Consider the following 15,735-nt stretch of genomic DNA (forward strand, 5'->3'; position numbering starts at 1 on the left):
CTATGAAAGATATCATATATTTGTTAAAGGCAAAGCTCTGATAAGATGACACAGATCTGAAATATTAACTGTTTCTCTCTCCACAGATGCTGCCAGACCTGCAGAGCATTTTCTGTTTTCATTTCAGATTTGAAGCATCCACAATATTTTGCTTTTATTAAAGGCAAGCCGTATTTAACCAACTTGACTGAGTACTTTGATTAAGTAAAGGAGAGGGTTGACGAGGGTAGTGAAGTTGATATAGTGTATATGGAATTTAATTAGGGGTCTGACAAAGTTCCACACAACAGATTGTGAGCAAAATGAAAGCCCATTGGATTGAAGGGATTGAAAGCAAAGAGTAGTGATAAATGACTGTTTTTCAGAGAAGAGGGAAGTACACAGTGGTGTTTTCCAGGGTCAGTATTAGGATCACTGCTATTTTAGACATATTAATGACCTCGACTGGGTACACAGGGCATAATTTCAAAAGTTTGCAGCTGATACAAAACTTGGATCTGCAAGTAAATAATTAGGATGATAGTGACAGACTTCAGAGGAATACAGACAGCTGACCTGGCAGGCACATAGCTGATGAAATTTAACATAGAGAAACGCAAAATGATATCATTTGCGAGAGAAAAAAAGAAAAAGAAACTAAATTTTAAATGCAGCTGCAGAACAGAGATTACTGGGATGTACGTAAGCAAGTCTTTGCTGGTGGCAGGACAGGTTGAGAAGACCATTAACAAAGCACATAGGATTATTGCATTTATTAAAAGAGGTACAGAATGCCATTCAAGGAAGTTATGCTAAATGCTGGTTATGCCTCAACTAGAGTATTATTTCATTTCTGGGCACCACATTTCAGGAAGAATGATAATAAGGCCTTGGAGCAGGTACATAAGAGATTTACTATTATGATACCAGGAAGGTAGGACTTCAATTATGTGGAGAGACTGGAGAAATTAGCAAGAATTGTTCTCCTTAGAACAAAGAGCAATGATAAGGCATTCAAAAAGTGCAGTAACTAGAGGACAGATTTAAGGTGTAAGCAAAAGAACAAGAGGCAGCATAAGGAAAATATTTTTTATGCAGTAAGTTATTGTGTTCTGGGATGCGTTGCCTGAAATAGTAGCAGATTCAATAGTAGCTTTCAAAAAGGGAATTCAATACTTGAAGAGAAAAAAAATTACAGGGCCACAGGGACAGAGCTGGGGAGTGGAACTAATTGGATAGCTTTTACAAAGAGCTGCACAGGCGCGATGTACCGAATAGCCTCCTTCAGTACATTGTTATTCTGATTCCATTCAATACTGAATAAAATGTATAATTCTGCGTTTCAAGATACAGAAATTATGTTTTCCAGCTACAAGAATTATGCTAAATGTGAAAAGATGATTTCTTTACATATTAACTTGTCTTTTAACTTGCATAATGTTCAAATTTCATTTAATTAAACATGCACAATCCAGAATTTTAAAAAATATTTGTTTTACTCATTTGGCACTGGATGAAGCAATCAATTCATCATTAAAAAGGCAGCAGATGAAAACATTGTTCATTGAATAACTAATGTCATAAACATATTCAGGATTGCTTAATAAACTTTGCCTTGTTGGACTAGGGAAAGGCAATGAAAAACTCTTCAATTGTGGAGCACAAACTAGCGAACACTCCAGCACAGATAATGGAGTTGGTTTTATACAAGCCACTCTTTACAATTCATGCCAGGCATAATTTTCCTGAACTTCTTCCAGCTGCCTCAGTAACAGACAATTTTCAATCCATTCGTACTAAAAACTGGTGAATAGGAGAGGGGGGAAAAAGCAGATACTCTTGATCTTTGTGTTGGTTGAAAGTCCCTGCAAATTTCTAAGAGTAACCCTTTTTTCCAATAATGAGCCCATTGTCCTTTCAGCTATAGTGTACTTGCCCACAGAAATACCACCTAGAATCCATCAAATTCAAAAATAAAGAGAAAGAATGCTCAAGTAATCTATTACAATACTCACATTCCGAAATTTCAAGTTATTCGGTAAGTAAGAAACTGAGCACTGTACACCTCTCTCAAAATAATTATTGGGCAAGATATTTTAAATGAACACTTTCATGTAGAAGAATGGATAAGTTGTTAAAGATCAGAATTCAATTCATTGAAAGTGACTAAAGGTTACTCAGGTATTTCATTTTTTTTAAAGTGTACTTTTAGCCATCTTTAAACCACACTAACAGTGTAAATTTAAAATCTCACTTTGTGCAATCATCTTAATGGGTTAATTTTTAGCTTCCGCTAAGTACATGGAAAATAGCCAATTGAAGAATGATGGGAAATGAAAGCTTGCCAAATACAAACTGCCAGCATTAAGCAGTCCTGACAGCTATGCTTCTTATAAACTTGGCAGCAGTTCAAAGTGCTTTTTCAATTGAAATGCTGGAACCTTGCCATGTGCATACAGATTTGCTTTGCCTCTTCTCATAAGGAACTGATAAATGCTGTTACGGTAACCATAGAAACAGAAGGATATCAGAATGGCCTTGTGATGTAGCCTCCTGTCTCTGGTTTTGAGAAAAAAAACAGTATTGAGTCCACTACGATTACATGTTTGCACAACACTTATATATAGTGTTAAAAAGGCTTAAAATCAGACAACATAAATGGCTTTGCAGCTGGAGGATATATTTTCAGTTAATACCTATTAAGGAAAAAACTACTGCTGTGCAAGTGCAGCTAAGTCTTTTTTTTACCTGGACCTGTCTGGATGTCTGCCTGCAGTCGTCATGGCAACACTGGTCTTCTCTACAGCATCTATCTCACTTGCTGGAGTTTCCTGATTATTTAGAATCTCTTCCAAAAAATTCCTATTTCCTGTAGTGAGAGAAAAAATAAAGTTCCTGTTACCTGCACAATTTGCTGAAGTAAATAAATAATTTGATTGCTTAATCATTTAGATCTAGGTCAGGGCACTTGAGATACCTGAAAAGGAAACAAACCCTAAAACATTCTTTAAATTACCAGCACTGACCACATTAATTTGGCATGAAAATCAAAACATAGAACAACATAGTATAACTGCAGCAATCTGAAGAAAATTCACCTCAGCAAAAGTTGTATAAGAACACCTTAAATATAACTGCAATTAGTACAAACCTATCAAAAGAATTACAAATAGCCCATAGTTTTAGACATGTTCTTAAACACAGCAGCACTAGCAAAAAGTTAAGCATGCACAGAGTGCTGGTTTCATTGATTGATCAGAGCGAACTGCTGTCAACTCATGAGCTTAGCTTCCAAATAGTGCCATTTCACCTGAGGGAAATAATGTGCTTATAAAAAGACAGGTAAACCAAGAGTCTGCAATGCTTTTTAAAATAGCAACAAATATTTTGTTTAATTAACTATATATTATGAACCTGCACCCCAAGGTCTTTTTGTTCATGACCCCTGATTGCGAACAATGCCAGCAATGTCACCAACCATCTGGACAACATCAACAGTGAGCAACAGTCAGGAATAACCTGCTCACAGATGCTCAACCTGGAGAATTGTGTGCAGTTTTGGTCTCCTTTTCTGAGGAAGGATGTTCTTGCTTTATGTTCTATAGTGTAGGCTAGATGGGCTTTAGATTGGTTTCACTGGTCAGCGCAACATCGAGGGCCGAAGGGCCTGTACTGCGCTGTAATGTTCTATGTTCTATTAAAAACAGCATTGGCTTGCATCATTTTAATTGCATTTCACCTGAAGGTGGCACTATGAGCACAGCCTAATGCTGCTGAATGTTATGACTGGGTAGCGAGGAGAAACTGAACTGAAGGACAAAAGTAGAGATGGAAAAACAAACAAAACAATCTGTAGGAAAGCCCAGAATTCCATTCTCCAAAGGACTAGAATCTCACCGACTGTGCCCTGACACATCCAGACCCCATCACTGAACTCCTGTTTGACAATCATTTCTTCTTCCATACTGAGCAGCTTTTCAAGAACTGGCACTACCATCCCCTAACTGAGCAACTTTGTGACAACTAGGACTCCTCTGCTCCCTCCCCACCCAACACTATACTGAACAGGAATCCAGATAAGGCACTCATTTCCCAGAGAAGATTTGGCAACTGGCCCATCCGAAATGAACAGTCGTCTTCCCACACCATGCCGTTTTTCCTTTGTCCTCTCCTTCACCATCACACTTCTTAGTCTTATTCAATTATCACCTCTAACACTGCTTGGCCTGAATACTGTCATTGATCTCAACTCCCCATGGGCACCACCACAGGAGGTTGATTGCATTAAAATTCCAATTTTGTTCAGTAAGCCTGCTTGCAATATCGAAAAATAAAGCCAAAATAAAATCAGCACCAGCATTTTTAAGTAGCACCTCAAATTTTCACATTCCTATTTGCACTGTGGGTGTTGAGAACCCTTTTTACGTGAGGTTCGTATAACAGTAAAAGTAAAATACTGCAGTGATTGGAAATCTGAAATTAAAATAGAAAATGCTGGAAATCTCAGCAGCTTAAGAAGCATCTGTGGAGACAGAGTTAACGTTTCAGATCTATGACCTTACATCAGAACATGCCTTATCAGGATTGTGATGCAACTGAAACGTTAACTGTATTCACTCCACAGATGTTGCCAGACCTGTTGAGCATTTCCAACGTTTTCTGTTTTAATTTGTGTAACATAAATCCTGATATGCAGCTGCTGTAGTGCTCTTGGTTCCAGGCACAATATAAATAGCTCTCTGAATTACACAGCTCCACACAGTGGTGGCATGACTATGTTGCTGTCACAATTGTGTAATTTCACTTTAATTTTAAGATGTGTTTCAATATGCAACAATGTTTAATGATTTTGCCGCCCTCCCTATTTTTTTTTTACCAATTGTACACTCCCCTTTCTGTAGTTTAGAGCACTGTTCCTTGCGTGGTCTGGTCTTTCCAATTTGAAAATTCTGAATTAGTGTTTAAAAATAAAACACAAAACAACCATAAATTAAGAAAAAATAAATCTGACTGCACACATATTCAGAACTGGTGTGCTGGGGTTTGGAAGGCAATCTGAGAGTTTGTATACATAATCCTGATTCAAGGTTGGAAAGTATGCAAGGTTATAAAACTATAAATTATGTAATGACCCAAAGCAGCAATTGGTGCACTCAATTTAAAGTGTTTTCATTAAATATGCAAATACAAGACATACAGCTGTAAATTGTATTTCTGAGTATTAGTAAAGCTTGAAATAGCTACATCATACACTGAGATCTGAAGACAAATGGGAGTACAATATATTTGCCTGCAACATCCTGGCTCTCCAGGGTCGAATTTGGGGGGTACCTGAAAGATGTGCTAGAGAATCCTTCTCGGAAGTTCCCAGGTAATGGATTACCTGGCAATTGTCTAGAACGGCTAACTTCTCACGGACAATTGTGCCCAGCTGGGAACTATCCAACAAAACGATTTAAATCGCTAACTTAGGATGGTTCTGCCAGTTTTACACTCATAGTTAAACTCTGAAAGAGTTAGAAGGAAAAAAAAAGCGCTTCCAACTTCAGCGTTACTATTTTAAAGAGCCCAAAGAACAGGATACCCTTCAGACACCTGACCTGATCTGACCGGCCCCACAGGAGTTCCCCAGCCTACGGTGTCCAACTCCCCCCGCTCCCCCCCCCTCCCTTCATGTCTGAACCCCTCCCCATCTCCAACTCCATACCCACCCACCCCCTCCATCCTTGTTCTGAACCCCAAACCCCACATCCCATCCACTTACCTTGGAAACTTACCTTGGAAACTTACCTTCTCCCTTTCAATGGGATCTTTAAACTCATCAGCTTTGCGACAGCTGATGCTGTAAAGAGGGGGCATGTCCTCGTTTGCTCTGCTCATTTTGCATTTAGCCTTTGGAGCCAGGGTCACGTTTGCTGCTCGAGTCTCATCTGGCCTAAGTCAGGAAGTTCAGTGAGACAGGCGCTTTAGAATTTAGAAATGGGCGGCACGGTGACACAGTGGTTAGCACTGCTGCATCACAGCACCAGGGACCCAGGTCAGTCTGTGCAAAGTCTGCACATTCTCCCCATGTCTGCATGGGTTTCCTCCGGGTGCTCCGGTTTCCTCCCACAGTCCGTAAGGTGTGCTAGTTAGGTGCAATAACCATGCTAAATTCTCCCTCATGTACCCGAACAGGCACTGGAGTGTGGCAACTTGGGGATTTTCACAGTAACTTCATTGCAGTGTTAATGTAAGCTTACTTGTGACACTAGTAAATAAACTAACTAACATGTCCTTACGGAGTGATAATCTGCCATTGACTGCCGCTCTGAGGAAGTTACGACCCAATAGGTATGGTTTTGTGGCAACACGGGTGCTCATCCATTTCCCAGATGACACTGAGAATGAATACATTATGATGCATAATTTGACACTGACATACATAAGAAAATATTGGGGCAGATGACCAAAAACATTGTTAAAGAGGTCGGTTTTAAGGAGTGACCTAAAGGAGGAAAGAGAGATAGAGAGGCAGAGAGGTTTAGGGATGGATTTCCAATGCTTAGGGCTTTGGCAGCTGTTGGCAAGGCCACCGATGTAATGGTCAAAAGGAATACATTGTCATATTGGACAGTTTAATCCTGAGCATTTACATTGAAGATTTAAAATTATATAGAAGCTAGCAGACATTCAAAACATTTGCAGTCAGATTAATATACTTAACATAAGTAGGAGCAGGATTAGACCATATGGCACCTCAGGCCTGTTTTGCCACTCAATATAATCATGGCTGATCATCTACCTCAAAACTTTCCAGCCAGCTCCCACTTAACCAATTCCATCATCACATCCATTTCTCCCAATCCATCCCCACCTATGTCATTCCATCCCTCCCACAACATATTTGTGGATAAGTTGTGACATTTAATCAATTTCATCATCATATCCAACCCTCCCATGCCATTCCCTTCCTCCCATACAATTCCATCTTTCACATGCCACCTTCTCCTACCTATCTACTCCTCCCATGACATTCCCTATGTTATGCCAACCCCACATCATCCTCTGCCTCCCATGCCATTCCCATTCTATGCCATTTCATCCTTCCCATGCCACTGCCAGCTCAACCCTCCCATACCATTCCTCCCTCTCATGCCATGCAGTCTATCCCTCCCATACCATCTATCTGATGCTATCTTTCCTCACCTCCTTCCCTTTCATCTCTATCCCAGGACATTCCATCCTGCCCATACCATCTAATGTCATGCCCTCCTGGCCACCCTTCCCATTAAGAAGTCTCACAACACCAGATTAAAGTCCAACAGGTTTATTTGGTAGCAAATACCATAAGCTTTCGGAGCGCTGCCCCTTCATCAGTGAGACTTCTTACTGTGCTTACCCCAGTCCAACGCCGGCATCTCCACATCACCCTTCCCATGCCATGCCATCACTTCTCATGCCTCTCATATCATCCCTCTTTTTCATGCATGCTATTCCATCCTGTCCATCACCTCCCTCACCATACCATCCTTCCCAAGCCACCTGATGCCATCACCTCTCTCCCACTCCTCCCAAGTCATTCCTTAACATTCCATCTTTCCCATGCCATTGCATCCCTCTCAAGCCCAACCCCTCCCTCCCATGCAATACCATCCCATGGCATTCCATCCTTCATGTGCCACATATCCAATGCCATTCCTATCCCACACCATTCTCATCCCATAATTACTCTGACCCTTGCTCCCAGTCACCACCATGCAATATAGCTGTTCCTTGGTTGACATAGACTCATCATAGATGGTTACAACACAGTAGGAAGCTGATCATCCCATCATGTCTGTACTGGGTCTCGAACAAGAACCACTCCCCTACCTTTTTATGACCTTTACAAATCCATGATGACCCTTAATTAACTCAAACCTCTCCTAGTGCCTGTTGATATTTTAATAACTTTTGTTTCAAAAACCTTAGTCACCACTCATGTTAAACTGACCAGCCTGCAGTTAGTAAGCAGGTCCTTACACCCTTTCTGGAGAGAAGGTATCACATTTGCCACTCTCCAATCCTCTGGCACATCCCTCATATTTTAGGATGATTGGAAGATTATGGCAAACCCTTCTGCTATCTCCATTCTCACCTTCCCTTTGCAAACTAGGATGTCAGCAATTTGGACCAGGTGATTTATCCACTTTAAGTAAAGCCAGCCTCTCCAGTCCACCTGCCCTATCAATTTTCATCCCACCCACTGTCACTACTGACATTTTGTCAGTATCCTCTTCATCTTGAAGTTTAGCTAATTAAAATTCATTGGGATCAGTTATGACCCACCTAAGCACAAGGCAGTGCTGACACACAAAGTGGAACATGATCTGAGCTTCACTCCTTAATCTGGGGCAGCAGAGCGATGGCTCTGGTGGTGGGGGGGTGGGGTGATGTGGTGTGGTAGCGAGGAGATACCTTTCCAGTCTATTCTTCCGATGCGTTACCCACCCCATGCGATTCCATCCTTCCTATCCCATGCTCCCACCCTTTCCCATGCCATCCACCACCATCCTCTATCCCTCCAGTTAAACTATCTTAATACTGATATACAGCTGTTTCTTTGCTTAACAACCATACCCACTGCCGACCATCTCTCCAATGCCATTCATCTCCTCTCTAATCCCTTCAACAATATTAACTGTGTTCTTGGGCTCCACTTACCTTCTGCTCTTTTTCTCCACCAAACAACCCGTGGACCAATCGGGAGGGCATGGAGAGGCACCATAGTTACAACAAGGTTTGTTCCCCTTTCACCCATGAGCTCACTAAACTATGCTGGCTGCAGGTTAAGCAACATCTTGATTTAAAATGATCATCTTTGGTGTCAAATCTATTCATGGCCTTGCGCCTCCCTAGTTCCATAGTATCCTTTAGCCCCCTTACCCTCTTAATAATCCCCAATCTGCCCAGACACAAGCCCATGTGACCTGGTTGGCATGGCAAAGAAGCCCTGATCAAAGCTTATTGAAAGTAAGGTGCAAGTTTGAACACCTGGACACAAAGGATGAGGCAGCTGGTCTTGTTGAGTACAGACTCACGGATCGTCAAAGTCAGTCAGAAAGAGAGCTTTTGGAAAAAAGACCAAGCAGAATGCTGGTGTCAAGAAATCACGATAACATAATAAATCAACAAAATCTAGCAATTGGGAATATACTTTTGGTGGTCATATGTTTAAAAAAAACTATTTAAAAATGGAAGCTGTGTAATAGTAGAGACAATTTGGCTAGGTTGATGGAACTAATGCTTTTGATATGTTGATAGGTCTAGCAACATATGTAAACAGATGTTTACCTAAGATAACTTGGGAACAATAGAGAAAAGAATGTCAAGTGTTTGAGTAAAAATGTTAGGGATTCATAGGAGGAGTTGAGGTGTGAACTTCACAATTATATTCCAAAAGATGGACCAACAAAACGAAAGTAATTAAAAGTGACTTCTGAGGATGTTGGTTCAGATAAGGGAAGATCAAAACAGAAAATTGGACATCAGGAGGAATTTCAACCTATCCAAGATAGCTGTTTTGAGAACTGAGCCCGCAGCAGGAAAAGTTGTGTGAACTCTTTCAGCAAGCTGTGTCTGTGGAAAAGCCTGTTTGGAAAACCAGTTGTTCTGCCCAATGTCAGCAGCAACCCCAAGAGATACAAGTGCCTGGTGTGGTAACTATTACTGTATTTTGCCTACAGTTTTAAAATCTTAGAGAATGTTGTTTGGGAAGGATTAACTCTGAAGTTAAGGAAATACAGGGATTTGGAACTGGGTAAATTTAAAGATACTCCGTGTAGCCAATGAGTTAGTTCAGTGCATTTCTAGTTGACTTTCTTATTATGCATTTTATTGTTAGGTCATTTATTTTATTTAAAATCATCACAAAGACATCTGGAACATTCTTCTCTGGTGCTCATATCTTTCCTCACATTATGTCAAATTGCAAAAGTACAGTTGAAAGCAGGTGTTTCAAGCTTCCCTTCTGGGATTTGGAATACCCTGGCGTTTAACATCAGCTGTGCTCTTAACTGGTAAGGACAGATCCCCTGCTCAATGTAATGAAGCTTGCAGAGAATTAAAGAGCCAAGGAGTTTCCGGAGGATGCATTGCTACAAGAAGTCCATTTGATTGTACTCAAAAGACTGAGTGAAGGGACCTTTCAAAAAAGGACACAGGAAGATTCGCTCTGGTGAGGCAGGAAGAAGAGATCCTATCAAAGACATGAGACTACATTTCTGTTGAGGGAGCGGTGTAAAGTATCAACATAGTGTAAGATTTTTGGTTGCATTAAGATGTTAATGGGGAATACCTTTTCTGTTGCTTAGTATATTACTTGTCCACTAAATGTTTAATCAATGTTGATTCTAGTAAGTCTTAAAATGTGATGTCTTGTCATGTGATTCTTCACGTTTGTATTTGGGAAATTCACATGTCTTTTTATAAGTTATTGGTTCAAAGAGGAATTGTAGCATTGTAGTATTTACTTCTAATTGGCTTTAATTTTAACTTACATGCACTCCCATAAAAAGACTTCTATTGGGGATTTGTCTGCCCTGAAATTGTGCTAATGAGCTGACTAAAGAAAAAAAAATTCCATGTTAATCTATCTGAAACTCACCAATTCCATTTTGGCAGTAATAATTCTGATAATCTCATCTTCCTTCTCTTATTAGTTTATTGTTGCCACTTCAAAATGGCTTCTATGAACTACATTTTAGCAGCCATTCTCTGCTGACTTTTTTTTCCTGCAACAGAAGAAATCCACAATGCCAAATAGGTACGAGAACTGCCATCTTTAAACAGGTGACATAGATAGGACTAAGGAACAGGTTCTGCTAAGAGAGTATGAGGTGCTGGAACTAAATGTAAAAGCAAAACACAAAAGTAATAATCCCTGGAATACTACCTGAGCTACAGGCAAATTGGCACAGGGTAAATAAAATCAGATAATTAAATTTGTGACTCAAAGATTGGTATAGGAAAAATGGGTTTCGATTCGTGAGCGACTGGCACTAATACTGGGGAAAGAGGAAACTATACCATTGGGACGGCCTGCACCTGAACCATACTGGGACCAATGACCTAGCGAATCATATAACTTGGGCTATAGAGAGAGCTTTAAAGTAATAATTGACGGAGAAGGATTCATGTGAGGGGATGTTTCGAAAGAATGAGAAAGGATAAGGCAAGAGTGCAAGGCAGCATAAGAACCAGGAACAGGAGTAGGCAATTCACCCCCTTGAGCCTGCTCTGCCATTCAATACGATCATAACTGATCTTGTCTCGGCTTTAACTCCTGCCCGTTCTCCATAACCTTTCAATCCATTACTAATTAAAAACCTGTCTATCTCCTCCTTAAATGTACTCAATATCCTAGCATCCACTGAACTCTGGGGTAGTGAATTCCACAGATTTGGGAAAAGAAGTTCTCCTCATCTCCATTTTAAACCTGCTACCCCTTATCCTAAAACTATGGCCTCTTGTGCTAGGTTGCCCCACAAGAAAAAGCATCCACTCTAGATCTATTTTGTCAATACCTTTTATCATCTGATGTACCTCAATAGATCTTCTCTCATAGGCTTAAACTGCTCATTTGAATTACAGGGAAAGATAACCAGAGTATGGTAGGAAGGGACAGAGCTTACAAGCATAAATGCACCAGAAAATAGGGTGCGAGCAGGGGGTAAACAGTAAAAAGGCAGAATTAAAGGCTACTTATCTGAATGCATACAGAATACGTAGCAAGATCTATGAATTAATTACAATAAATGGACATGATCCATAAAACATTAAAAAGCAAGAGTAGGCTGCTCATTCAATGAGATTATATAATACATAATCCCTACAGAGCAGAAGGCCATTCGCCTATCAAGTCTGCACTGACTCTCTGATAGAGTATCTTACCCAGGCCCTCTACCCCATCCTATCCCCATACCCTCAAACATTTCCCATGGCTAATCCATCTAACATACCCATCTTGGGATGCTAAGGGGCAATTCAGCATGGCCAATCCACCTAATCTGTGCATCTTTGGATTATCATGGGTGATTTTCTACTTCAACACTATCTTCCTGCACTATCCCAGTATTTCTTGATGTTTTTAATATGTAGAAATCTATTGATCTCAGTTTTGAACATACTCAATGGCCGAGCCTCTACAGCCCTTGGGCAGAGTAGTGTTATGGGGGACTTTAACTTTACAAATATTGACTGGAAAAGCTATTGTTCGAGTACTTTACAGGGGTCAGTTTTTATCCAATGTGTGCAGGAAGGCTTCCTGACACAGTATGTAGATAGACCAACAAGAGGCGAGGCCACATTGGATTTGGTACTGGGTAATGAACCAGGCCAGGTGTTAGATTTGGAGGTAGGTGAGCACTTTGGTGATAGTGACCACAATTCGATTACGTTTACTTTAGCAATGGAAAGGGATAGGTATATACCGAAGGGCAAGAGTTATAGCTGGGGGAAAGGAAATTATGATGCGATTCGGCGAGATTTAGGTGGCATAGATTGGGGAAGGAAACTGCAGGGGATGGGCACAATTGTAATGTGGAGCTTGTTCAAGGAACAGCTACTGCGCGTCCTCGATAAATATGTACCTGTCAGGCAGGGAGGAAGCAGTCGTGTGAGGGAACCGTGGTTTACTAAAGAGGTTGAATCTCTTGTGAAGAGGAAGAAGGAGACTTATGTTAAGATGAGACGTGAAGGCTCAGTTAGGGAGCTTGAGAGTTACAAGTTGCCAGGAAGGACCTAAAGAAAGAGTTCAGAAGAGCCAGGAGGGGACACGAGAAGTCTTTGGCAGGTAGAATCAAGGAAAACCTTAAAGCTTTCTATAGGTATGTCAGGAGTAAAAGAATGACTAGGGTAAGATTAGGGCCAGTCAAAGACAGGAGTGGGAAGTTGTGCGTGGAGTCTGAAGAGATAGGAGAGGCACTAAATGAATATTTTTCGGTATTCACACAGGAGAGGGACAGTGTAGTCGAGGGGAGTACTGAGATGCAGACTGTTGGACTGGACGGGATTGAGGTTCATAAGGAGGAGGTGTTAGCAATTCTGGAAAGGGTAAAAATAGATAAGTCCCCTGGGCCGGATGGGATTTATCCTAGGATTCTCTGGGAGGCTAGAGAGGAGATTGCAGAGCCTTTGGCTTTGATCTTTGTGTCGTCATTGTCTACAGGAACAGTGCCAGAAGACTGGAGGATAGCAAATGTTGTCCCCTTGTTCAAGAAGGGGAGTAGGGACAACCCTGGTTATTGTAGACCGGTGAGCCTTACTTCTGTTGTGGGCAAAGTTTAGGAAAGGATTACAAGAGATAGGATTTATAATCATCTAGAAAGGAATAATTTGATTAGGGGTAGTCAGCACGGTTTTGTGAAGGGTAGGTTGTGCCTCACAAACCTTATTGAGTTCTTTGAGAAGGTGACCAAAGAGATGGATGAGGGTAAAGCAGTTGATGTGGTGTGTATGGATTTCAGCAAAGCGTTTGATAAGGTTCCCCATGGTAAGCTATTGCAGAAAATACGGACACATGGGATTGAGGGTGATTTAGTGGTTTGGATCAGGAATTGGCTAGTTGTAAGAAAACAGAGAGTGGTGGTTGATGGGAAATGTTCATCCTGGAGTTCAGTTATTAGTGGTGTACCGCAAGGATCTGTTTTGGGGCCACTGCTGTTTGTCATATTTATAAATTACCTGGATGAGGGCGTAGAAGGATGGATTAGTAAATTTACGGATGACACTAAAGTCGGTGGAGTTGTAGACAGTGCGGAGGGAAGTGGCAGGTTACAGAGGGACATAGATGAGCTGCAGAGCTGGGCTGAGAGGTGGCAAATGGAGTTTAATGCGGAAAAGTGTGAGGTGATTCACTTTGGAAGGAGTAACAGGAATACAGAGTACTGGGCTAATAGTTACATACTTGGTAGTGTGGATGAACAGAGGGATCTGGGTGTCCATTTGCAGAGATCCCTGAAAGTTGGCACCCAGATTGATAGGGTTGTTAAGAAGGCATACGGTGTGTTAGCTTTTATTGGTAGAGGGATTGAGTTTCGGAGCCATGAGGTCATGCTGCAACTGTACAAAACTCTGGTGCAGCCGCACTTGGAGTATTGCGTACAGTTCTGGTCGCGGCATTATAGGAAAGATGTGGAAGCGTTGGAAAGGGTGCAGAGGAGATTTACCAGGATGTTGCCTGGTATGGTGGGAAGATCGTATGAGGAAAGGCTGAGGGACTTGAGGTTGTTTTCATTAGACAGAAGAAGGTTAAGAGGTGACTTAATAGAGGCATACAAGATGATCAAAGGATTAGATAGGGTGGATAGTGAGAGCCTTTTTCCTCGGATGGTGATGGCTAACACGAGGGGACATAGCTTTAAATTGAGGGGTGATAGATATAGGACAGATGTCAGAGGTAGGTTCTTTACTCAGAGAGTAGTAAGGACGTGGAATGCCCTGCCTGCAGCGGTAGTGGACTCGTCAACATTAAGAGCATTCAAATGGTTATTGGATAAACATATGGATGATATTGGAAGAGTGTAGATTAGAGGGGCTTTAGATTGGTTTCACTGGTCGGCGCAACATCGAGGGCCGAAGGGCCTGCACTGCGCTGTAATGTTCTATGTTCTAACTCCAAAGATTTACCATCCTCTAAGTGAAGAAATTCATCCTCATTTTAGTCCGAAACGGCCTGCCCCTTACTCTGGGACTGCATCCGCTGGTTCTAGATCTGCCAGCAAGGGGAAATATCCCTCCTGCATCTACCCTATTTCGCCTTGTAAGAATTTTAAATCAGAATCCCTACAGTGTAGGAAGGGGATATTTGGCCATCAAGTCTGCACTGACTCTCTGACGGAGGATCCCACCCAGACCCTCCCCCACATACTATCCCCATAACCCCAAGATTTTTCATGGCTAATTCCCTAACCTGCACATCCCTGGACACTAAGTGGTAACTTCGCATGGCCAATCCACCTAACTTGCACATCTTTGGACTGTGGAAGGAAACTAGAACATCCATGCAAACACGAGGAGAACATGCAAACTCCACAGTCACCCAAGGCTGGAATCGAACCTGGGTCCCTGATGCTGTGAGGCAGCAGTGCTAACCACTGTGCCACCATGCCACCCATATTTCTATGTTTAGTTCAGTTGTTTCTGGTCAGTAGTAACCTCCCAGGTGTTGACAGTAGGGGATTCAATGCTGTTAATGCCAGTGAATGTCAAGGGCTGATGGTTAGATTCTCTCTTGTTTGAGATGGTCATTGCCTGGCATTTAAGTGACATTTAATATCTGCATCACACATCAGCCCATCTGAATACAACTGAAGGGTTGTGAAAGATACTCAACACTGTGCAATCATCAGCATGGTCAAAGAGCTATATTTCAAGAAGCATCTTAAAAATGAGAGACTTAGGGATCCAGTGAGGTTTGAGGCCGGATTGTTCCTAATTCTTCTAAACTCCAGAGAATACACATCCAGTCTATTTAATCTTTCGTTACAGGACAATCCCTCCATCCCAGGAATTAACATGGTGAACCATTGTCGCATTCCCTGTGGCAAGTATATCTTTCATTAGGTAAGGAGACCAAAACTGGTTCTATAAAATTAGAACTCGGGTCAGGAATATACTCAATAAATATCTCCAGCTGCAGAAGCTTGAGCTCCAGGTTTTGGAACTCGAGTGGCAACTGGAGTCACTGTTGTGCATGCGCAAGGCTAAAAACTACGTCAATTGCATGTTTAGGGA

The 15,735-nt window shown here is 41.5% G+C and overlaps 1 protein-coding gene across 1 annotated transcript in view; it reads right to left on the reverse strand.

Moving 5' to 3' along the window:
* kiaa0586 (KIAA0586 ortholog) overlaps window positions 1-15,735 on the reverse strand; it is a 547,244-nt gene that overhangs the window by 411,706 nt on the left and 119,803 nt on the right. Inside the window, exon 9 of the mRNA XM_078233832.1 lies at window positions 2,728-2,848. Coding sequence (XP_078089958.1) covers window positions 2,728-2,848 — 121 coding nt within the window. The remainder of the gene's footprint in view (window positions 1-2,727; window positions 2,849-15,735) is intronic.

Source organism: Mustelus asterias, chromosome 18 (genome assembly GCF_964213995.1).
Source record: "Mustelus asterias chromosome 18, sMusAst1.hap1.1, whole genome shotgun sequence".
Classification (NCBI taxonomy): domain Eukaryota; kingdom Metazoa; phylum Chordata; class Chondrichthyes; order Carcharhiniformes; family Triakidae; genus Mustelus; species Mustelus asterias.